Source organism: Falco biarmicus, chromosome 10, assembly GCF_023638135.1.
Source record: "Falco biarmicus isolate bFalBia1 chromosome 10, bFalBia1.pri, whole genome shotgun sequence".
In the NCBI taxonomy this organism is placed as follows: domain Eukaryota; kingdom Metazoa; phylum Chordata; class Aves; order Falconiformes; family Falconidae; genus Falco; species Falco biarmicus.
The window spans coordinates 31,703,935-31,729,640 of NC_079297.1; the positions used below are offsets into that span (position 1 = coordinate 31,703,935).

The window sequence follows — 25,706 nt, forward strand, 5'->3', positions numbered from 1 at the left end:
TATGCATACCTGCTACAGGTGTATTTGGTAATATACCTGTAAACTATTTAGCAGAAGGTTGATTTGACGGGATTCACTCACAGTTGTTTGAAGCTGGAGGGGTGAACAGAAATAGCTTGGTCCTTCTTCTTAGACTATACCTAGTAAACTGTTCCCTCATCAGCAAGACCCTCCCTCATGCCAAGAGTCCTAACAAGGCTTGGTCCTATCACCTTGGTCATTATGTAAACCTTTGGCTAACTTCGAGGAAACTGGTGGGATGGGGCTGAGCTGTCAATGGGAAGTGTGGAACTTGGAGCTTCAAGTCTTTTTGTCAACATCATCAATGCCACCCTCACGAGATCAGTATACAGATAAAAAGAAGCCATCTCAGATCAACCCAAAGCAGAGCATGCCACCGCTTCAGGAACAGGGACTGAAATAAATGTGCAGTAATTCCTACTTTCTTTCAGGTTACTCGAAGCTACAACCAAACATTAGTGGTATTTTATACTACTAGTTGATCAATGCAATGCAAAATCTTAAGAGCAGGTGGGACAAATAGGTCTGTTGCTGAAGAAGAACTTAATTATTTTTATTTTTTTTTTTAATGCAAGGCCCCTAAGAGTGCAACTTGTTACTTGAGAAGTTCCTAGATATGCTTTCAACAAAGTTTTTTAACTCATGGAGGTACATAGTCCACTGGTGAACACACATACAGTTCATAGAAAATACATTTGGATGCTAATGTGCTAAACAGCTTGAATAAGATGGGCAAATCATTAATTACAAATGGCCCAGGAGAGAAACATCCTCTGCAGAATAATTACTATAGTTACATGAGGTACCTGGAAGTAAACTGTTTTCTGTGCTATTCAATTCAGAGCTTCCACAGAAGTTTTCCTAACACACAGAAAGATAAGAACACAAAATTGCTGCTTGCTCCTACCTGAAGCATGATCATCCCTAAGAAACTTAAGTGAAAACAGAGGAGCGATTATAAGCCTGAAGCTGACAAAATTTCCACTGCAGCTGGATATGGACCACGGAATATAATTTTGGAGCTAATAATAATGTCCTGGTAAAGCTGAAATGCTAGAGCTACCGCAAAGCTTTTTTACATGAAATAGCTTTCCCTCCCCAAGTTTTCCAAACACAGATATTACACAGACGCTCACATGTAGAAACAAAACCAAACCTGCAAATGAATTAGCTATTTCTCCTACTGGCTGAAAGGAACAGAGATTAGTTTTGTGATCAGTATTTTTAAGCACTTGGGAAATACTCAGATACCATGGTCACAGCATTCCTGTAAATAAGTAAGTGGGTGGGGTCGATGGAAGAAAGGAAGCAAAACAGAGAAAGAAGGGGGAAGGGAAGCAAAGATGGAAAAATGAGCTGAAATGCTACACCCCTAACAGTCTTCATGACGCATCAGGTATAACAACAAATTCCCTCCAACAAACACACCCAAATAAGTGTTCATTTAGGGAATGCTTAGGGAATTTACACAAAGATAATATTAACAGTAGAGGCAAATAAAATTAAGTTCAGCCAATTTGACAATCAGACAAGCAGGTATCAACTGAAGGTGAAGTACTCTTTATTTAAGCTCTTATGGCCATGGAACATTAAACGTTTTGAAATCCCATGAAGGTGAAATTCAAATAAAATAGAAAAGGGAGGAATGAACAAACCCCCTTTTTTACAACAAATATATCTGAAGGAAAATTCAGGCCCCTCAAGCACTCAAATGTTTCCGAATTTATTAGCACCACTTTCTTTGCTGGTTGTTTTCTCTCTGATTGTGCTTGTCATGTTTAACAGCTCAGTCTATAATTTCTGCAAATTAATGAAATTGCACTATTGCTGTAGATTCTGATCAAGGCTGATGTGCAAATAGATCTGCAGGTCAAGCTACAAATGGAACTTGTAAAAGAATAGAATTGTGAATGCCTGTGGTTTAGATTCTGTTTCTTTTGCAGTTGAACAGTTTTTATCCTTTTCTGCCTTACAATCTTGTGTAGGCTCACTATTTGTTGTATTGTGTTTCAAATGCAGGAAAAATAGTCTCTCTATTCACAAAGGTGATCTCTGAAATATTTTCTCCACTAAAGCTAATGAGATTTTTGTTCTAATAAGTATTCAAAGGATACCTGCTATTTTCCTTTTGAAAAACTTGCCTTCAGCTTGAAGCCTGTCCAAAGTACAGTCCTAACATAGTATTACCATGAGCCAAAAGTATTTTTTGGAGAACTTTCCCTGCGGTGCCAGGGTGTTCTCTTTTCACGTTTTGATTGCAGGTTAGTCAGAGATAAGCTCAAGGGGTCTTTTTCACCAGTTCTGGACCATCAGTGAACAGTCAGTTCTGATCCCATTCTCAATTATCTTAAGTTCACTCGGCAAGAAGAATATCAGCATTGGGTAAAGACAAAAGGATTTTTAATTTGCTTTGGTCCCCCTGGAAAATGATATAAGTGCAGAAGTGTAAGCAAAGCAGATATTTGGATATTAATGTGGCAGTACTTTGCTACTCTAGGCACAACCTATTCCTACTTCGCATCTGAACCCAACTCTAACCTAACTCAAACAGGGGTTTCAAAGGTTTACTTGCAAATAGTTACATGCATCTTTAATGGCCACTGCTCTCATGCTCAATGTCCCTTCCTTTCCACACATTTTAACTCTGAAAGCTTTTGACTGTTTCTTCATTATTTATGACATTGTTGTGTCTTTTCTTGTGAAATTAAAAACTTCTTGCCACAAAAAGCTAGCTAATAATATGGCACATAAATCTTTCCTTCACAACATTTCATTCTATATATGCCAAAAATAAATAAATGACCAAACCAAAGCTCCTGACCGTGCTTGGCATCTCACCAGCTTAATGCACAGAAAGGCTGAGATTACCTAAATACAGACGCTAAAAGAGTTTGCAATTTATTGTACTGTCAGCACCACACTGTCTGAAAAAAAAAGAAAAAAAAATCCCAATAACGCACATTTGTTTTGATACACTCACTGCTCCAATTAAAGGTAATGCATTGCAGCTAAAGGGGAAAGGCTAAATGAAAATAAAGTACAAAAAGATCTTTGAACTTATCTCCCATCAACTGGTCATATAATTAAAAAGATACCATTAACTCCGCCTATATAAAACACACAGAACAATGTTTTTCACTCACAGTATCAAGGCTGGCCACACGCTGCTATATTTGCAGTACCGTAAGTACATAAGGTGTTAATCCTCCTGGGCTGTGCTCAAAAATTATTTAACATTCAGAGTATTATTTAGCATACAGCTGGTTAGCAGTTTTCCCTTAAAATGTTGGCTTCAATCCCACATTTTTTTGTTCTGGCACATACCTGGAGCTGTAAAGGGCTGAGTCCAGAAGCAGCAGCAGCTGCCATTGTTGATGGAATGAACTGCACCGGGTAGTTATCACCTGTCGGGAGAACAATGCGTGCAGGTTCAGACAATGAGCAGAGAATAGCAGCAGACAAGTGCAAACATGGACCTAGGATTGCCTGCGCTCCACAGCACTCCTCTAAGCCTAAACATCTGCAAAAACAAAAGGCTTCGCTGGGCACGGACTTGCCATGCTCCCTCGGAACTTTTTTTGTTAGCAGATAGCTGGTAGGCAAACTGGCAAAACATAAATATGATACTCGTGATTTTCATTTTCAAAGCAAATGCTCAAACCACGCATGTAAGCTTGGGCACAAAATGGGCCTTAAGGCCATAGACACACAGGCAAGATACCCCAGGAAACCCCAGTGGACCCCAGAGGAAAAAAACTGTTGTCACCGCATGTTTCTTAAAACAGGAGAAATGCGTAATAATCCAAGAACTTTCAGCCCTGGTTAATGCAGGGTTTTCTTTTCAGTATCAGGTAGCTCTTTCCTGGGAAAGCTACATCGCTGGTCTAACACAGGTTAAGGTTGTTTCCTGTTTTGCTTTAAGATTCTCTGTCTTTGGACAACTCCTTTCAGGCAGCTATAGAGAAACAGAAAATTAAACCACTTTTTAAAATAGCTCAAAATAGAATTTTATGGTTCTCTAGATCTGGGACCCTACTGAAGTTGATAGATCAGGTAGTTGTTCGGTTACATGAGGATTCAGGCACTAAAATTTCTGTGTTCTGTTCACTGGAAACTGAAAATGGGTGCCTTCTGCACTGAGGGGACAACAAATACTCCAGAAAATAAGAGATACTATTGATCCAAAATAAGCATTGCAGCATCACATCTTATAGCATCTATGGGTGTTCCACATATATGCATCACATAGAGCCATTGGGACTCTTAGTCAATGTAAAGAATGCAGGAAGGCTGAAATAATTTGGTAGTGTAATCTGTAATATAAAAATGAATACAGTGATGGGTAAATTACACAGAAACTATGACTTAATAGAATATTACTTTGGCTCAAGCTACTTATTTAAAGCCAGTGTTACGTACTATCTGCAGGCCACATTTTAAGAGACTGCTTCTCTGATATTCACAATAATCAGTCCATTTTACGTGAACTTTCCCATGCTGAAAGCAGAATGTATCAATGAGGGAAAATACAGAAATCCATAACAATATAATTGGGACATTCCAAGAGTTAGATTTTTTTTGTCAGTCCCTTCAAACAAATAACGATAGCTGAAGTCTTTGCAGACACTGGATTCCTCAGAACTCTTCCTTTTTACCCCCTGAAGTGCTATTGTATTCAGCTCAGTTTAAATGTTCGGTTGTTTCACTTTTAAAATAAATTGTACATGTCTAATCCACAAGGTCTCTTTGCATCATATCCATAATACCTCATCAGGCCATTGAGCACAGTATGTGCTTGTACACAGTCCAGTAACAATTGGATTCTGATTGCATATGGAGCTCTGCTACAATGCATTCACTAACACTATATTGTACTGGTGTCCTATGGAGTAATGTTCAAAATATCTCCTCTTATTTTCCCCCTTCCATGAGGTTGATTTTAGTTTGCAATGATGTTGGGGGTTTTTTCTTTAAAAAAAAAAACCACAAAAACCACCCCATCCTAGACCCTTTTCTTACAGTACTAAAGCTGTCTCTTTATGGTTAAATAATTCTACTCATCTCTTTGGTATTTATATGAAATTATCTGAATAAATAAGATCCTAATCTAAGTTAAATAATGTTTCTTTCAGAAAAATCTTACACGATTTAAAAAAAACCACACTAAGATGTTGAATTAATGATGCTTTAAAGGGCGGGGGGGGGGGGGTAGAAAACCATCGGAGTTATCAGCATGGACTGCCTTGCAGAACATTTCGGAGGCATTCTTTCTTTAAATATCATGAATTATTCATTCCTGTTCCACACAGCAATCTCTTCTTCCTCCCTCCCCCTCCACATACACTTTTTAAGTTCAATACCAGTTGCTTTATTTGTACTAAAACATTTTCCATGTCAAACATATTTTTAAAAAAATCAAACTCTAAAAGAATTCCCTGCGGCACTCCTTTTTCACAGCTGTCATGCTCCTATGGTTTGAAATAGCCGGATATTTTATACACACGCGCGCGCGCACACATACACACAGTTTTTTGGCTTCACAGTTAATTTAATAGTATCTCTACCACACCCTGTAGTGTTCCCTTGCTCACCTGCTGGCTACAGTTCTTTCCTTTGTTAGGGGAAAAATAATTTTATAGTTATGCCGTTTATTTGTTATTAAAACATAACACCGTCCCTTTTCCCTCTTATTTTAACATATTAACTTACGGTTAAGTCTCGGTATGTTAGCAGTATCTTTGTGCTGAGAACAAAATTAATACTCTCTCAGCTCTGGAGTATTCTGCTGACACCAAGCAGTAAAAGCAGAGCAAAGGTACTTTTTTTCTCCTTTGAGGAAACCGAGCATGCAGGGAATGGGCTGGTTTAAATTTTTAATTACAGAAGGTACATATTTCCCCCTCTCATTTTGTCAGTGCAAGAATGGATCAAGAAGCTTTCTCAGTAGCTGTCTTGGCAAGGAATCAGTCAATGTACTGTAGCAATTTTTTTCAAATTTGTTTCTTGATTTGGAATGTTTGCGTGAGGATCCATTCTTTTAAATTTGTACAAAAGACGGCAGAACATGTTCAAACAGGTTTGCGTTAGGTACCTGTATGTGCTGGCCTTTGATAACCAGGAGTGAGAAGAATGCCGGAAGAAGAAAATCTGTCATGTTTTGCAAACTGAACTCTTCAATCTCCTTGCTGTGCTGATTGTCTATTTACATTTGGCTGCTGTTGTTTATATATAAATTGGTGTTTACAAGCCATGGAAAAGTATGCCAGGCTTCTGTTTCATTTGTCAGGTTGAGCAACGTTTCCAAATGAATAAAAGCAGCCAGCAATTGTACTGTGCTATTCTACACAGAAATAATGTAAATGTTTCTTTTTGTCTTGGGTGAAGCAATGAAGCTTAGTGGACTCTATTTATAGGACGTACGGACTTACTTTCCAGATCAAGGCTTTATGAGCTGTGGGGAAAGAGGGATGTCTGGCTCTTGCAAGACCCGGGGGGAAGGTGTTGCTTTATTACCTGCCTTTCCTAAAACACAATGGTAAGGCATAAGCTGACTCTCCTCACCTGACTTGCAAAGCTTTCGCTTTGATGATGGTTTCCCCATTTTGGGATTGTAACTCAAAATCTGTCTCTTCACACACGGATCTCAAACTGCCACTTGCACACTCTCCATGTGTACTCACAGTGTAACAGGAAACAAAGTTGGAAGAGATGTAAGAGCTCACAGATTCCAGGGCATAATGAGTACCTAAGGGTGTTGGTGGGATACAGCGAGGATACAGATGCCCACTCCTGCATAATTCCCATGCAGGACATTCGTTTTGTTTGTGCAGAGGGATCAGGATCGAGGAAGATGTTAACAGAGGCAACTGGCTAAGGCAGTACTACGGAGCATCTTCCCTGTCTGCGACACTGCCTCAGTTCTGCCTCTGTCCTGGGCAGGGTGAGCCGCAGCACTGCCTTACTGCCACCCGCATGTCACAGCAAATTCGGCTGCCCCAACAACAGTCTGTCTGCGGGTAAACAACTTCAGTGCAAAATCCCAGTTGAAAATGTTCAGCTGCCTACTACCACTTCCAGCTCTTACCTCAACATTTAGGAGTGAGGCACATATGGATTGCTACAACAAATCCTGAGGTTACGAATTCCTTGTTCCAACCAGTAAAACCCAACAGGGAACACATGACAGACTTTAACTCAGTCCTGGGGAATTTCCATTAGAAACAAGACTCATGCAGCACCTCTGCCATGCAAAGATACACAGCCAACTCAGTACACAGTTGATTTGATGTACACTTTCTGTTCACACCTGCCAAGAGGAACAGCAGCCTACTGAAAATAGAGTACTAAGCTATGTAAAATTCAAACCACCTTACAGCTTTAGGAAACACTTCTGAAAGGCCTGTTCCAAATGGAAACTGCAATGATGGATATCAGTGAAATCCAGCGGATCTAGGATTATGTTAGTTATGTGGATTCGCTACTGTAATCAAGGACTTTAATTAGTTTGATGACAAATATCTCACAGTATTGCAATGTTCTGAGGTCCAGCCAGATGACAATAAGCCTGACAGTTTTGTTTGTCATGCTTTTCCTGATTTTACTTTCATTGATTTCAGAGGAGTTACTGTTGATTTGCCCCAATGTATTTACAAACAGAACCAAGCCAAAATGTTGGCTCCATTTATCACCATTTTTGTCACCAGCCTAGGAAAGCAGTCTCCATTTCCACATTCCATTGTATTGCCAGCATAGCAAAACCTCTTGTAAATTATTGTTGTGTATAAAGCAGAATGCCCTAGGTAGGCAGACAGGAGTTGTTTCCTAGCCATTCTGATCTTTATATACTTCATGTATGAAATATGAAGAAATACTTTGAAAATACACTGCAGCATAAAACACTAAAACCTCTTTTAAATAGATGTTTACATCTCCATACCTCAATGTCTATTTTCAATAATCTTTTTCAGAGGTGCTTTCCATATCTGGTAAAGAATTGATACAATATAAAATATTTGCAGAACACTATTAAGCAAAAGTGGCCATTCATTTCCAAGTTACATGCACCGCCATTATGCAGCCAGCACAGAGAGCATCCTCCCACTCTCTGCTCAGAGCAAACCCTAGCTCTGTTTGAGCTCTGCTCCCGGTATGGTCTGGCTCCTGCCCAGCTTTACTTTACCTCTTTACCCTGTCATCATACTCCTTCCCCATTCCCTCTTAGCCAAAAAACTTGAAGGAAGTAATACTTTAGGCTACAACATGGAGGAGAGAACTGTCTTCCTCCTTATCCCACTCTCTCTTCTCCTCTTGACCCAGAGCACTAATGGGGACACACTAATCATGTTCAAGGATACTCCAGCCCACTAACTTTTCCTGGACGCATGTGGTTGGTTAAGTGAAGATAAATTTGCACTGGGAGAGGAGGTATAATGGTACTTATGTTACCCACCAGTTCCAAGTAGTAAGTATAGTGGTCACAGTCAGAAAGCCAGCACAGTTGCTTTGCTGTACTTGGAATGCAAAATAATTATATTAACTGCATAGCATCTCTGGGCAAGTATTAGCTTCCTAACAGCTGCCACTCTCAGCTTCCCACTGGAATAAGTGGCAACCCCCACAACCAGGTACTCTGTGAGGCTCGTCAAGTGCCTGCAGGTCAATAGTCACAACAGTCATTTGAGATGCACAGCGCCCTAAAGTTTTAATTAATCCAGTATACAGTATAAATACAGAAATATGTATAAAAAATTAATTAGGTGGTCTATGCAGCTCTGATTTCTCAATTAGTACTTACCATGCCGGAAAATTATATTACATGACTTTGAGATACATAAGGAAGCATGGGGCTTTGGGGATTTTTTTTCTAATGTAATTATTACTTGTCATCAGCACTTGCTAACTTTGGCCTGTTTCACCTCCTAGAGCTCCAAAATATGGGGGGGGGAGGGTTACAGCCACCTCATGTTATAGATCCTGCCAGGCAGTAGGGAGCCCTGTCTTGTCAGGCTTTCATACAAATCATAGCTGTATATTAGCAGTTCCTCGAGTCTGCTATTCATAACGACTCTGAGCTCAGGGGTTCAGGAGCAGCTAAGGTGTGTGCTGGAAGGGCCTCAGAACCTAATAAATTCTCCTCTCTTATATAGGTCCTCCCATTAAGGGCATGTCCTCATGTAGTTTGTTAGACAAATGCCATTTTCTTACTTCAAGGCATCGGTTTTGTGTGTAGATTTGCAACAGTACTCGCTAAGTGCTACCTTGGCATTGAACTAAACAGCCATGACATGGGTTCCCGTTTAGCCTTGAAGATACATCTGCACATACGTGTGCGTGTAATCACACCTCTGCCTGTACACCGAGGAGGACTCCTTCTCTGGGCTGCACTGTCACTAACACTAGTAGGCCACCTCCAAGACAGAACTGGCTTATATCTAACCCGTGTTGCAGGCAAAGCAAACTAAGTGACTGTGCACACAATATTTGGCATTCCCTAAACGACACAGTTTCCAAAGTACTCAGCTCCCACAGCTCCTGTTACTGAAATCCCTCTCACTGTGCTTTCTGAATGTCAAGGAAAACCGGCAGTGTCAAAACTCAGGTTTACCCACACCAAACTAGAGCAAAATGAAACAGAAACTAAACAGGCAAGCAAAAAAGAAAACAGTAAGTGTCTGAAGGGTTAATCCATCTCCTATCTTTCCTATGAAGTATGAGCGAGTCTAAACCGATAGTTCTGGAGGTGGAAGTTTCATGTCTCACAAAAGTAGAAGAGTACAGGTAGTAGCAGTCAAGTTCATAAATATTCCTCAGAAATACTTTGAAGAACACTCTCTATGAAAGAGTGTAGCTTAATCTCCAGTTTCATTAATTCCTTAACTACTGTGCTGAGAGTGCCAAAAATAGGAATTAATCAATACCAAGTGTAGTTATGGCTTTTTTTCCCCATGATGTTTCTCCAACAGAAACTACTAACCTGCACAGCTACCTTTGCCACATATGCTGTAGAATTTAATATATTAAAAATACAAATATTCTCATTTCTTGCAAGCCTCTGGGTATAATCAAATCATTGTGACTTCTGGTCTTTACTAGTATCAGCTGGATATAAACCACTAGCATACTAGCAAACAGCTTAGCTGTGTTCTGAGATATCTATGCCTTGATTTTTGCCTGCACTTTGTTCTTCTAACATTTGTTATAGATCTCTCTTTCTGCATTCTGGCAAGTAAAAAAATGCCCTAAAGCCACATCACCTTCTGCTATGAGGTCAATAAGATCACAGGTAAAGCAGTACAAGGTCGACAAAGTCTTAGGATAGGTACTGTAAGGAACGCTTTAGAGTAAGTGCAGAAATCTGTCCGTGTGCAAGAAAGCATGCTGGTACTCTTCATCCTGAGTTGTTATGGTACCAAGTAGCCTACAGTGCCAAAATCAACATGACGTGATTTGACATATTAACTTAATCATTAATAGTCACTATTCAGAAAGCATCTCTGCTTAAAATAGATAAAGCAAGGAAACTAAAGCACATGCTTTCTCTCGCCTCTGAGAAGGAAGGTATTAGCCAGGATATCGTAGATAATTTCCACAATGGGCAGCTGTTACGTCTTTGGAGACAAAACATTCTCCACTTTGGTCCCCAACTGTTGTGAGGTGGTGATGTGTGTGAAGAACCATCGCCCCGTGCCACCTAGAGCTAGCTGCCTTTCAGAGCTCCATTAACAGGTTCCTGCATACAGCGTGCCAGTTTGTAAAAGAGCTTCAGGATTTCTAAACTGGAAAGTAAGATAATCACTGGACAAAGACTGTGTGTAAAAAGGAATATCCTCTAAACTAAGGACAGAAGGGAGTGGGACAAATGGAAATGCTGAGATCTTGCTTGCCCTCACTTCATCCAATATGAAGTAAACTTGCTAGAAAAGATTTTAGGTTCAACCTGGCTTTTAATTTAAAAAAAAACCAGCAAAATGCTGTTTTGCTGTTTACATCATCTGTTATGAGGCTTTACTTTGAGTTTGACCCTGATCCTGCAGCAGTCAACAGCAAAACCACCCCTAACATCAGTGGGAGCAGGATCAATGCTTTACTTTATACATTTCATATTTAATGTCAAAAAAAAAAAGGAACCACTATTTATGTTTTGAGTTAATAGTTATCAGGTTAATATGCTAAAGACAGCTTGACAGAGAATACTATCAACGAGCAAAATAAGGTTGCTGCTTCTGGACTGAGGTCACTTACAAAGAATGTACAAATGAAAATAAGGTTGACTTTTATTTACTTAACTATCTTCCTACATTGAATTCCTTTGGCAACGTGTCTTTAAACATTTAAAGCCCTGTTTACAAGGAGGCTCTGAAAGTAGCTTCAAACCATTATATCCCTAATTGAATTCCCCAGGAGTCCTGTAAACTCGGAGGAAAAAAGAATGAAATCATAACATTTGCTAAATCATCTCAAAACATATTTCACTGCAAGGTTATGTGACCTGTTACAAGTCTGAATGATGACTGGGATTGAACTACTGCAACCTTTTATTATTCAGATTAAAATCAAACAAAAGAGTAAGAATTTTGGCACAAAAGACAAGTATAATGAAGATAACAGAATTAATTACAGATACGTAGCTTTTGTATAATGACACAGGGCAGAGCAGATGCAAATTACTAGGCGAGCACACCATTATATTTAGAGCAAATTATTTTGTGGGAAATAAAGGTAAAACCATCATGATGTTCAATAACCAGATTCCACCCACCTCCCTCAAACCAGAAGGTTTTTTTTAAGTGGAGTTGCAAAAAGTCCACATTATTTCCAACCAGCTGCACCTGTTGCATATCATCTACATGAGACAAATCACACAAGAAGCTACAGTTAGTATCTTAAAATGTTAAATACCTTCACATCCCTGTCAGCTTACCTGGCTTGTAAGTTATTCCTGGGGGGAAGAGGAATCCCTGCTGGGCTGCAGCAGCCGCTGCCAGCGTCCGCTGGTCGTGTGGAAAAATTGGGATCATGAGCGGAGGCATGTGACCCTGAACCTGCTAAACAGAAGAGAGCCTCTGATCAGAAATAGCACAAATTTGTCTTGACAGGTATTTCTCCAGTACTGATAGTGTTCTTGTGTTCACACAGTCCCACAGAACCTTCGCCTTAATGTAATCCCTGCCAATTTCACATTATCACATCAAAGCCCTCACTAACATTGTTTTCCCTCAGTGTCAAAGGTGTAACAGTCTCAGTCAACTGCATGTTTTCCTACTTCTTCCTAGTTCTCTCTCTCTTTTCTTTTTTTTTTTTTTTTTTAATTTATATTCCCTGTCCTGGCACAAGGTAAAAAGGTACAAAACCTTTCCAACATACCGTAGGTTCTTTAAAAAGAAGAATGATACTTATTTCTATTTATGTTTCACAAGTTTTCTCATCTTTGGTCCCAGACAGCAGAGTGACAAGCATTTTAGAAGTAACCTAATACTGCAGCAGCTACTTTGATGTTCAGATTTTCATGTCCTTAGGGTAATTTTAATTCTGAGGCCTTACAACATTGTATTGTTCATATATATACCAACAACTCAGGTATGTTATTTCAAAATCTCACCACAGTATTAAATAGTCTTCTAGTCTACACCCCAGCTCCTAAGATTTAAGGCTCCAACATCTTGGCTCCCAATTAAACTAACATCCTTTGCCATACATACCTCACTATAACATATAAATTGCTTGTCTGCCTAAGCAGTTTTATAGCTTTATGCACTATCATGTAGCTGGGTAATTATGGCACTGTATTCAGAGACCATTTCAGAATAAAACCTACTATATCAAATTTAATTTGACCTTAATAAATGTATCAAAAAGCACAAACATGCAAAAGCAAAAAATTCTTCACCTTATACAAGCGTTTGTATTCAACATAAAGAAAATGGGAGATGTGATAGACCCATGTCTGTTAAATCCACATGTTAATTTCCTAGTTCCTTAATTTATGCTACACGTGTTTCAGAGACAGGGACTAGGATCACAAAGAGTTTTTATCCATCATTCCTTAACCCCAGAAGTACCCAAGGGTTTGACTGTGATTTTTCTGATTAGTAGTTAAGCAAACATATAATGCTTTATACATCAAAGCTAGTAAATATAGAAAGAAATTGAGGGTTTAGGCAGAAAAAAAAATTTGCCCTCATCCCACCATAAATCAGTGGCATTAAATACTATTAAAAAGCTAAAGTATGCTTCAAGCAATTTTTTTTTTTTCATTTAATTCCTAAAAAACTTTTTTGGTCAAATCCCATATGTTGACCTATGACATTGTTTAAATAGTGCCAAATTTTCTTGTCATATCCCCATTACTTTCACAGCCATTGATGCAGTGCAGAAATGCTACTGTGTGTGTCTATGAGGGTTAATTTACCAACAGCTCTTCTCTTGGGAAAGCTCTAAGATGTAGGTTAATAAAGGTCAAGCAAAAAATAAACACTTTACAGTATTTTTTGAATCCATTTCTCAGGAAAATCAACTTATAATAAAAAGGTCTTTGTGCAATTACTGCTATGGCACTGGGGCGTGAAAGAAACTAGCTTTGAGCAGCTATTTCTCTCATTTTAGCTGAGGTAAGCCTGGCTGGGTGTTTTAGGATCCGAGTTAAACTTGCTTAGATTGGAGTTGATCCCCATGTGCCCAGCACAGGCATTTACCTCTGATAAAACCGTGCTAGTTTTGCTTTGTGGCGTTCCTTCACACTGGCTCTACAGCACTACAAATGAATACCACAGGCTTTGTCTGATGGAAAGAACTATAGGATATATTGGAAGAAATGCAACACAATGCAACTTACAGTCATTTTCAGTAGTTCCCAACTACAGTCTAATCCAATGGGCTCAAAGCTTAAGAAATATCCCTTAAGAAAATCAACCAACACACACAGAAAGTATTTCCATGGGGTTGCAAAGGTATAAGACACGAGCACAATCTCCAAGACACAGAAGAGATCAGAGCAAGTGCTGTGGTTAGAGTGATGCTGCATCCATACCCATAGCAATACCTTACACTGTAGCGCCATAAAAATCATTTGAAACATAAAATAACCAAATCCTACAGTGGTTATCTCCCAGTGCACTCTTGTGGAGTTGGATCCACTCCACCATATCCAAAAAAGATCATTTTTTAAACTCTCAAATAAAAGCAACTCTGCAAGTGTACAGAATTACAGTTCCATGTTCTGGCTACCGGCTATTCTTCCTTGAAGTGCTACTCTGAATGCTGGATCAGGTCCTTAGCCTGTACAGATCAATGTAACTTTTGCTAAAGGTGGCTTACATTTGGGAGTGTAAGTTTGCATATACACTTACACCAACTGAAAAAAGCCCATGCCAAAAGGCAACCATTCCTTCCCATGGATCTTCCCTCTCCCACATATTCAGTACTATTTCTAGGCAAGTGTTGGTTTCACCCAGAATTATTTTATACATAGGTATCAATTTTCAGCACACGTCAACTGAAAAGCACAAATAAGAATTAAAAAGGAAGAGAATGTACAAGTGTCACTGGTCACCAAATTATTAAAGCAATTAAATGAATGCCAAAAAACAGTAGTCACCTTAATTTTTGACAATTTATTTTCCTGAGGTGGTATTACTATTATCATTAGTAGTAGTAGTAGTAGTAGTTGTTGTTGTTGTTATTATTATTATTATTTATTATTTATTATTATTATTATTTTACTGAGGGGGAGAAATTAGGAGGAGGGGTTGATTGGTGTACTTCATAAAATCGGCTACATGCCCAGAAATTTTAATTGCTGAGATGTTCCTCAGGTCTTTCTGAAAACCAAGACTGTAGCAGATGCCTGAGAAATGCTCTGACTCCGTCTCTCCCCATTCGTAAAACCAGTGCATTGTTGGATCGGCCCTTTCCCCTTTTGTCTCCTCTGTGCTAAGTTGTTGATGATGCCATTTTTTGCCATCTGCCCCAGAGCTTCATTAAAGATACATGAATGGACTAACTGGGCTGCTGTCTTGTGAGGAACAGGTGCTATTGTCTGTCCCCGAAGACTTGCACTAAAGATCTCACTCAGAATACTTGAGAAAGAGCATCTGCAGCAGTCAGTCAGAGAGTAACTTGGCAGAGCCCGTACTATGGGCTAATATGCAAACAGTGACACTCAGGGGGACTCATTTTCTCTTTCATGAAGATTTTTTTTAGGGGGTTTTTTGGGTTTTTTTTTTTGGTGACGGGTAGTAAATGTTTGGGTTTGAACAATTCTGCTAGTCTGTATCTTTAACTGAACTGTACAAAGCCTGGAGGAAACCCAAGTATATTCTTTCCAAAATTCACTTCTGCAGACTCGAGTAAAAACGTCTCTTATATAAAGCTACCTCGTAAACTTAATCTTTGCTTCTATACAACAAGCTCAGGTTTAACCGTGTTAAACATGAGAAGCCACCAAGATTAGGGAACTCTTAAAAGGTAGTGTACCATTCCTTTAATATCCCATCACAACTCTGATGGCCCTTGGGAACTGATTACAGCACTTCCTTGCCTGAGATCTAAGTCAGGAAGCAACTTTAGAGCAAATCAGCCCTGATTAGTTCAAGAAGCAACTTCCAATTTGATTCTCCCTGAAATAATAAAAGCTGGTGGCCTGTTTGATAAGCTGGGCAAATCTGCAGTGCTTTGTCCCGCAGTCATGTGAATGCTAATCTCAGAAGTTGGCTGGACAATCCTCCTTGTTAAAAAATCATTGATGGTTAGCGTTGTTGCACGGAAAATGGAAGCCAAAGCGGTATGTCATACAAAAATAATGCCTTGGATGAAAATGATCTGCTTCTTTTATGTAAAGGAACACAGCACATTTAGGGACACTAAGGAAGAGCGGGTGTTCTGTCTTTAAAAACCAAAGCTGCCTCTACAGCTAACGTTGAGGCTGGGGAAGTACGGGCATTCAGAGAAAAGGAAGGCAGCACCGCAAGCAAAAAGGCAGCTCACACATTCCTGCTTAGCTGCGAGGATCACAGGTTTCAGGAGCAGAAGTAAATCCCGCCCTATAACGGTGGATTAATTCCTCGCAAACTTTTCAAGATCAGACTTGACAAGTTGCCTTTCTGTTGCACAGTTTACTCCAGTAAAGGGGAAAACTGAGTGCCATCTTTTTGAGAGACAGTAAGCACCAGCTTTCTATTTTATCCCTTCCATAAAGCTTTTTTTTATATTTTTTATTACACCCAGCACTAATATAAAAGTGTGTGATAGGCAAAAATGCCCTAATTGCCCAGAATAATAACAAGACTATTTAAAACCATTGCCCCTCACTTCTTCCACCAATAAATCTCTGGGCCCTGTTCTCATCCTGTAGAAGTGTTGAGATTTGGATCAAACCTAACAGACTGCTCCCACGCATGTTAGCTGAGAAACCGATCTTTGAATTTACCAGACTGACTGTTTTTTTTCTTTAGCACAGGATGCACAGTGCCTTTTGTCCTTGTGATGCTGCAGCCCCTGTGAGAACCTAATTCCTTCGCAGGCAGGTTTAAACTTTCCATAGTTTAAACTTAATTTCTATCTAAGATTTTGTTAACTTCTTGAATATTTGGGATAGCCAGACTACAACTTTAACCTGTCTGTGGTCATTAGGCTTTTAATTTCCATAGTAAAAATGTGTTTGAAATTTTCTACTCTCTCAATTAGAAACTACAGTGTAACAGAAGAGTTTCCAGGTAATGGCAGTGTACCAGGTAAGAATGTGCATTTCCAGAACAGTCACAATATCTGTTTACATATCATACATATTGTATAAACTTACACATTACACATAGAACATAATGGCTATAAGTGATAGCTCAACAGGTGACATTTTAGACTGATTCATTTAAAAAATCTTAATGGCCATGAAAGCAGTATTCGTGCCCCCAGGACTACTACTGTAAGTTTTTTAATGCCCTGCATATTATATGTATTTACCTCATCTGCATTTTAAATAGTCTGTATGCAATACCTGGCACTATAATTTTTATACCACCGTTGGAATTTTATTTTTTTCAATAACTAAACTTGGGTTTGACTGTTCTTTCTAAGAGAAGAAATATAAGTTCTGTTAATTTTACTTTTATTTTGATTAGGTTATTTTGGTGACTCCGCAAGAAAGCAAACACCACGTTGCACAAAGAAGCAGGGACTTATTCTATGAAAACTTATAGATGTGAAAATTAGTGGGATGACTTAAATGCTTAAAGGCAGCTCTGTATAAGATTAAGGCAGGCCTGGGCCTAAGTCTCCTCCCAAAATCTGCCAATGTTGTAATGAACTTGTGCCAGGACAAAGCTCTTTTCTGGTCCCCAACGTGATCTGTTTTGAAAAACTGTGGAAGAATTGTGGTGAAAAAATGAGAAGGTGTCTTTGGCCATAATCGAATGGTCCAGCTGTTTTATTAGTGCCGTTCCGATGAAGCAAAGGGCCTGCATGGCTGGGTTCACTGGCCAGTTCTGTCATAAAGGGTCTGGTGACTCTGCGAGCGCTGGCTGGGCCTTTTGTTCTGAGCTCAGAAATGGAACTGATAAACCCTGAAGGCTTCAAATTAATGCGCCATCAATGCCTTACATCCTTTAATGTAAAGACAATAGGTGAGAGTGGACCCAAGTACTTTAAGTGAGAAATCTCCTCTAGCTAAATAATGCCAGGGGAGCAACTGTGATTCCGCATGAGGAGGAACGGCGACTGAAGGAAGGTGGGCTCCAACACACCAAAGTGATCACGCAGGCACTGCATTGTAGCTAAGACACCAAAAATTGCATTGACATAGCTCCCACATTGGAAATTATTCAGACTACTTTCTGCTCCCGTTAGCAATATAGAATCACTGGAGCTCTATCTATATAGGGAGGTATATTACGTTCTAATTTATCTGCCATCTAATTATCTACAGTCTAATTGAAAAATATTTCCTCTCACTGAAAGTACATGAGCCACAAAGAAAATGTCTGCCAATGAGATCCCAGGGGAAGTGTTGGCAAATAAACTGCAAAAAAGATACCATAGACTTGCAAAGTGAGAACATTTCATATGGGAAATACTATGAAAAATATGTAGCCCACTACTGAATTTGTAAAGGGATCGTAACTGCTATTTTCTTGCTTTTCCCTATCATTTTTTCCATTTGTCCAATGCTTCAGCACGATTTGGTGATTTAAGACTACTGCAGCGGCCACAACATTAATGTGAAAATTGCAGCCATGATCACAGAGCGAGACAGAGAATCCTTATTTTCTATTTTTTCTTCCTCACTACTTGGAAACTTTAAATGAACTAAACCTAAATTTCATCTACTTGGGAAATAAAGAAGGGAGCAACAGAAAAACACTACCAACCACACTGAAAACAGAACAGTTTTAAACACTAGCTCTCATTTCATTTCCATTAGCTTCTCATTGTATTGCCCTGTTTTTATGTAGCTCCTTGACTACCTGGAAATACAGAATTCAAGTAAAGATGATCTCATGAAGTTAAGAGTATGATAAATGGTAATTAAATCTATTTAAATTGTCTGTATTTTAAGAAACTCTCACTAGGAGGGATGGAGAACATCTCTGCTATAGAGAAATAAATAAAACATGTTATGCAAAAGTGAATTTATAGTTCATTTGGAATTAGAGATCTACCACCTTTTCAATCCATACAAATGCATAATCTTGTCAATTAAATATTATTGTTAAGGTCTAGTAGTATGTTAAAATCACTTTAAAGTGCAACTAAGGAAAATTCATGTGTGTTTATTACTCCTTAAGGGTCTATTAGTGGGTATTTTATTCAGATTTGTGTTGTAAAATCTGCATAAACTCAGCATATTGTTATACCCATGTGTGCATTTGTTTGGTTAAAGCATAACAGCAAATCTCTATTTCTGCAACTTCTGGAAAAGTCAAGAGAACTAAAACAGTCCTGATTTTAATCAGATACAGACAGTTCTCTCTACAGAAGTGAAGAGTTGACTATTATGCAAATTGTCACAGTTAGTGGTCACCAAGCCACCACAGAAGACTGAGCAAGTCAATTATTTCAGATATTTCCAAAGACTAGTGAAGATGTATGTTTCTCATTTGCCCCTTGTCTTATTCATGCCAAAATAAGAAAAATATTGCAGCCTAATGATACTTGTTGATATTTTATATATGGAAGCTCCATTAGTTCAGCTCAAATCTAAATATAAATTATGTCAGAAATTCTTCCTTATTAGCTTATGTTTTTATGGTGATATCAAAATGTGCAAGATTTTTGGAGTACATTGAAATTTCCTGTTGACGGAAAAGTTTAGAAGAAGAGATGCTTTAACATTTGCATTTCATATTGGTGCTTTCAAGCAGAGTTTTCCCCCCACACCCTTTCAAGACAGAGTTCTTTTTTAAATAGTAGCCGTCACTGATTATTAACATGAAACTAATTACAATGTACAGTATAAAATAGCATCCAACGCCGCAACACTGATGGCTGCTAAAGGCAGGATTGTTTTCAATTTAAAGAACAGCTCCAGCAGAAGTGGGAACGAAAACAGAAACGTCTTTCAAAGCCTTTGATCAAAACTCCTTCTGCCCTATAGAGGTAAAAAAGGTACAAAAAAAGAGCAGGTTGGGGGGGCTCTATTATATTAAACGAACACAGAATATATATGAAATCCAGGGGGTCACTGATGCTAACATCTCTGCCATTTACTTCACTACAGGAAGAATTTCTTGCTGATCAGCATATTTTTTTTTAAAGCCTTCTGTATTTTCACTGATGGAAGATTTGTAACTATACTGTACTGTAACTATAAGCAGTTGGCGCTTTTGAATACTCTGCAATTATTAGTTAATTCAGGCTCAAAGACCCATTCAGAGGACACTATTACGGCTACAGTTTACACAGGTAAACGCTCAAAGAGGCCTTGATTTCTTTTTCAGTTGCAGAAGCGACAATGCATAGCGGATAGAAACCAATTCCGTTGTAATCCGCTGCTTGTAACATTTACACCTTGCTGTACCGTTGTATAAAGAGCTACTCAAGCTGCAGAGCTATGGCTAATGAGGGACACCCTCTGCTGAAAAATCAGAATTATTTTTCATTCATGCTGAAAAATCAGCTTTTGAGCAGGCACGTGCCAGCGCCACACAGCTCAGCCCTCCAACGCTTGGATGCCGGCAGGACACAAGGGTGGAGGTGAGTCACAGGTGCGAATAAGGAGACACCTTTCCCATCCCACCCAGTCCCATGGCTGAGTTCTTCAGGTGTTCACTCCTCTGTGAATTTGCTTTTCTTTATCACAGAGACAAGTGTCGATGTTTTTTCCTCAAGCCTAAATGGATAATATTCAAGAGACTGGGTCAGAGGAGATATTCACATCTAGTGGGAATATTTTTGTTTCTGTATGATTTTGAAAGCAATCGAATGCAGAAGAGTAACCTAGATAACTTCCAGAAATCACAGTACTCTTGTGGAGTGTCTGGATCGAAACACAAAGGCTTATCAAAGGCAGTTACATAGAGAACTAGTTTAATGCACAAAACTCCTGTGTCTAGAGATCAAAGTCAAACCAGAACACCGATTGCATGCAAAAATTATTTTGTTCCATCTCTTCCTAGGGTTCCTCAGATTTTCACATGACCTGACCATCTTTACTCAGAAAAGGCTCTAAGAAAGCCATGTGTTTGCACAGTATGACTGAGGTGATGGCCACCGCTAGGTGTACAGGAATTATTGCAGATTTGGGAGTTTCTGAACTTCCAGCAACATACACACAGCCTGCTTTCTTCTACGCCAGCCGTGCCTGGCTCAAATCAGTTACATTGGCTCCTCAACTCTCCACAGCATTTATGATTCATCTACAAAAACATTTTGAAAGAACATAATCATTAAAAAGGTAAAATAAGGAAGAAAACGAGGAAACTCGTATTTAAAATTAGCATTAGGTATTTCCTGTGCAACTTTGGGTGTTAAAACCCCAGCAACAGCTACACTTCAGACAGAAATCCGCGCTGCTGTGGCTGCCTTTGCTGCAGAGGATTCTGATATTCTGGAAGGAATGCCAGTCCTCCCGGTTTCTGGCTTTCCCCGGTTTGTCAGGACTCCAGCGTTACATAAAGCGCACTTTCGGCTTGCGAACAGATCCTTGCCATGAATCCTATGATCACACTCACGTTAGAGTGACGCTGCTTTCAAAGTTGGGCTCGACGGTCGGTGGGAGTCAACAGCACAGAGCCGAGCAGCAGGTCCCTTCCCCTCTGCCCGCCGACCCTGCGCCAAGGGCTGGCTCCGACCCCAGCGCGCCGAGCTGCGGGGATGAAATGCACGGGCAAATCTACATGGAATGAGGGGGCCGTAACAATGACCCTTTGTCCAGCTGTGGCTGCTCCCCCCTCTGCAGCCAGGCCTTATCTGCTCAGGAAATGCCTGCTTTAACTGACAGGTAGGAGATTAAATCTACAGCTGCCGAAACACAATCTCCGCTCTGTTAGATAGGCTTTCATTGTAAAGCACTACAAACACATAATTTGTTTATGTTGTACCAGCAATCTTTGACAAAGCAGACTGTCTAGCTGAGACAAATGTGGTTAAAACCATTTATTGTATTATTTCTGCTACACAGAACAAGCTCTTAAAATGTAGAAACTAGACAAGGCACAAAGCTCTAGCTGTCTAAAGAAATCAAGAATAGATGACTTCTTGTTACACTAGCCCCCTTTACGCAGCGTAGCATGCTCCCTCCTGGAAAACATCCACTGTGATTTCTTTCTTTTCTTTTTCTCTCTCCCCCCTACCCCTTTCTATTTTAGAGTGGGTAGTTCAATGATGTTTATGTTTCCAGGTTTTAAAGTTTCTTTTGTTTTCTTTAGCATCAATAGACATAAAATAACTAAGTCAGTCAAAGGATGCCTTCGGATTTAAGAAACAAGCGAATATTTTTGAAAGACTACATCTCAGGGAAGGAATAATTTTCCAGACACACTGTCTGGTCTTCCTGACTTAATGCACGCTCAAACAGAAGTTTTGCCTGACTAATGAATGCCGGACTGACGCCCCCCACCCCCCTTCTCTCTCTGTTTTTTAATCATCAATCACATATTTCTCAAAACATTACTTCATTTTTGTTACACCTTCTGCCTTATTTTAAAATAATATTGCTGGCTGTTTATTTCAAATGAAAGGCATAGGGAACTGATGAATTAAGTGTTTATAAATCTGAGTTTTCAGATTGAAAACAACCTTTTCCATAATGCAAAGGCTTTATAAGAAAAACCTGTCTTTTAGCCTTAGTTTCTCCTGGCCATATATTACTCCTAGTAAACCCTCCCGCAAGAACTAAATGGGTACTATACATCGAAAATGAGAAGGGCAATGTTTGTCTTGCAGGAGGAGTCTCAGAAACCCCACTCAGTGGAGCAGGACATCCTCTTGAGCACAGAGCGTGGCCCATACCAATCTCTGCTTTCTATATTTAAGACACTGTTCTCCGGCTGATCTGCATATGCAGCTCCAATTAATGTTACTGGGAGTTGTGTGCACACACAGATGTGCTTAGCGACTGGCATATTAAAACATCCCTTCACTCTGATGAAATTTAATAAATTAGTTTTCCCAGCGTTATTACTAAAGATGCTCAATAAGGAAGATCTTGTAAATCACGGAATTGTTGCTCTAATGGTTAACCATAATTAAAAGGAAAAGAAATAGGAAAAGTTGTCAACATCTTAATGTTTTATCATTCACATGACTTCTATGATCCTCTTGACTCTCCCGGGGCATTCTCTTACATACTCTTTTGCAGCATGTTGGATTCTGTATTATTTTATTTAACCTTAATCACAGCATTCATCTCTGGATTTGAGAGGAAACTGTACGGAGCTACCATATAAACTGCCACTCAGAACATTCAGTTTGGCATAAAATTAAAAAAGTATGCAACAAACTGGCTGAATCCATAGGGAATCCCTCAAACAGCATGGATAATGAGGGGAATCCATAACAGACATAAACAAATCCAGAAAGATGTCTGGGGCCAACATCATTATGTAAGATATATGCCCAAGATGTATGGACATACGTTTGAATGTTCAAACTCAGCCTGTATTAGATTGATTGAATCTCAGCATGGGGTTCAGTTAATAAACAAACCTTGCCTATGGAAAATATTTGGGGCTGAAATCATGTACTATAACCAGGCACCTACGACATGTGGCACTAAGATGCTCTCCTATCTCAAAGCTTTGTTAAAACAGGATGGTAAAGAAAATTAGAAATCCATACTGTCAGAGGAACAGATACAATTTTCAGGTTAAGTGGCACCACTCTAAAGACAGTTGTTATCCACAGACTGTATTTCAGTCTATGCACCAGGGGCATATGAATAGCATTCACATTAAAAATTAGAGACCAGTTTGAATCTTTGGGCTTTGATTCACACTTCCCATGTTTTTTAAATATGTTACCCATATTCTCATAAAGGATACAACAATAATGCTAGCAAATCTTTTTGGTGATTATTAATTTCACTGTAGAATAGCTTTTTTGCTATGCTTGGCTTGTTAAAAAAATGCATTTTGCTCACCTCAGGGTACACCATTAGCCTGCATATTTGCTCTTTTCCTTTTTTCCAGGTTTTGTTTAAAAATTCTTCTTAAACCTGTATATTAATCACTGCTCAGAGGGTGAAAGAATTTGCAGGAGCAGCTGAAGTGCTACTTTTTTCCAAAGAAGGAACTAGTTAGTGCTGGCACTTTTTACATACATTGGAATAGGAATGAAAGAAACATAAAGAAAGGGGGGAAAAAATTAAGAGTAAGGATGAGGGCTGACTTGGTGGCACAATCAGAGTCTAACACATCAGTCTAACATATTAAAATCTTGCAAAACCGTGAGCCAAAATGAAATGTCCTAGTGACAGACAGATCCAGAAAGCAAGTTACCCTTATCGTAATTTTGGTCATCTGGTCAGGTAGTAAGAAAAAAAAAGAAGGACCTCTGCAAAAATGCCTATCCAAATAGACTTCCAGAATCAGGGGAGAAAACAAAGAACTGCTTTCGATAGCTCTGTGCAAAGCCTCACAGCTGTGTTTACCTGTAAGCCACTGTGCTCCCCTCTGAAGCTCTATTTTAGGGTTCAACTGTATAGGGAACAACTGCACAGTATAGCAGTACATGCATTTGTAGCACCTTTGTTCTTCTGCACTACGTCCCCACATGGACAACACTTAAGTACGCTGAGTATGCCTTTGTGGAAATTCATTTAGTCGCTAGGAGTTTAAAGAGTATGTGCTATGGAAGTTGGTCTGTAGTACGTGCCACTATAAAGTCACACATCTTAACAAGCAGAAACTTTCCTATTAGACATTTTCTTAAAGAGAAAGTGAATGTCTCTCTCTCTATATATAAGAATATGTAAGTGTATAGACATGCTTATATCTTTTATAAAGAGAAAACCATATCCTACATACATACACACATGTACATATATAATGTACAGATCTGTGTATGTATATGTAGAATACACAATTATACATGTATACATATGTTTTGTATAAATATTTTTAAATATACACATATATATATACACACGCACAGAGGTGTATATATACGTAGAGTATGCTTTCCTCTCATTTTCCAAATCTCTTACCTGGGATTTTAGTGTTCTTAGACCCATCTGGCTATGCAACTTGCTTGCTGCACTCCTGGATAGTCACTAACTGAATTACTTTCTTGGACACACAAAACCTCGGTTTCTTAAATGCTTACTCTGGGAAGACACCCTCTATCTCTGTAAAGACATGCTTTGAGCATGACACATTCAACAGGTTTGCTGCTGGGTGAAGAAGTCAGCAAGCCAGCTGGGCTAATCATAGTGGTAGACAACTTGAGTAACAAAAAAAAGTCATTCGGAAATCCCTCTATCACTCACATCTATCCTTGATGGATTTCTTTCTGTCTCATCTATTTATCAAATCATTCTTTTCTCCTTCACTTAATCTTTTCCCTTTTCACCTTCAGTCTCCTTGCAAAACTCCCAGCACTCACTCTCACTCCATCCCTTTTGGAGGGTATTTTCTGTGCACACAAGGTACCTATCTGGCAGTAAATCCTCGTTTCTAGACCACTATTATCAAGAAAGTAATGCCCAAAAGTTGTCAATAAACTTCCTGCATGAGGAAGGAGACCATAGTGAAGTACATTTATTTGGTTTTCTTGACTTTAGGAAGGCTGTTGTCACAAATACAAGAAAAGCTTAGACATAAAAGTAGCATTGTATCAAGGAAACAAGGACACCCAAACCCATTCATTTTTTAAGATATTAAAATCATGCTTTCCTAAAGCCCTCCTAACGCACACAAGGGTCTTCAGAGTAAACAGTGCTCCTCCCCAAACTCCTGTCTTGTTAGCACATGCTTGTCTGCTCTGCCTTTTCAGGCAAACAAGAGTTTTCAGGATGTAATTTTCCATTTGTGTGTAGATGCAGTTGTTCAAAATAAATTTTAGGTGGTTTTTTTTTTTTTTCTTTTTCACTGTGAAAGCCTAACTCCAAAACTGCAGCAAGATAAAATACAAGAAAACAACATACCAGCATAGGGTTCCTGAGATGTGAGGGTGAACGGGTTGAACAGGATTAATGGGAGATGCACAGACCAAGTAATCTGCACATCATTTTGGACCACATTGGTATCGTATTTTTAAAG

At 39.1% G+C, this 25,706-nt stretch overlaps 1 protein-coding gene across 12 annotated transcripts in view; it reads right to left on the reverse strand.

The window, feature by feature from the left end:
* The window catches only part of SOX6 (SRY-box transcription factor 6), a 375,871-nt gene that overhangs the window by 90,328 nt on the left and 259,837 nt on the right, over positions 1-25,706 (reverse strand). For 9 of the 12 annotated variants that reach the window (XM_056354363.1, XM_056354364.1, XM_056354365.1 and 6 more), the window contains 2 exons: positions 11,942-12,065; positions 3,346-3,425 (listed from right to left, as the gene is read on the reverse strand). In XM_056354363.1, coding sequence (XP_056210338.1) covers positions 3,346-3,425; positions 11,942-12,065 — 204 coding nt within the window. The remainder of the gene's footprint in view (positions 1-3,345; positions 3,426-11,941; positions 12,066-25,706) is intronic. The other 3 variants (XM_056354366.1, XM_056354357.1, XM_056354355.1) reach the window with 1 other exon arrangement.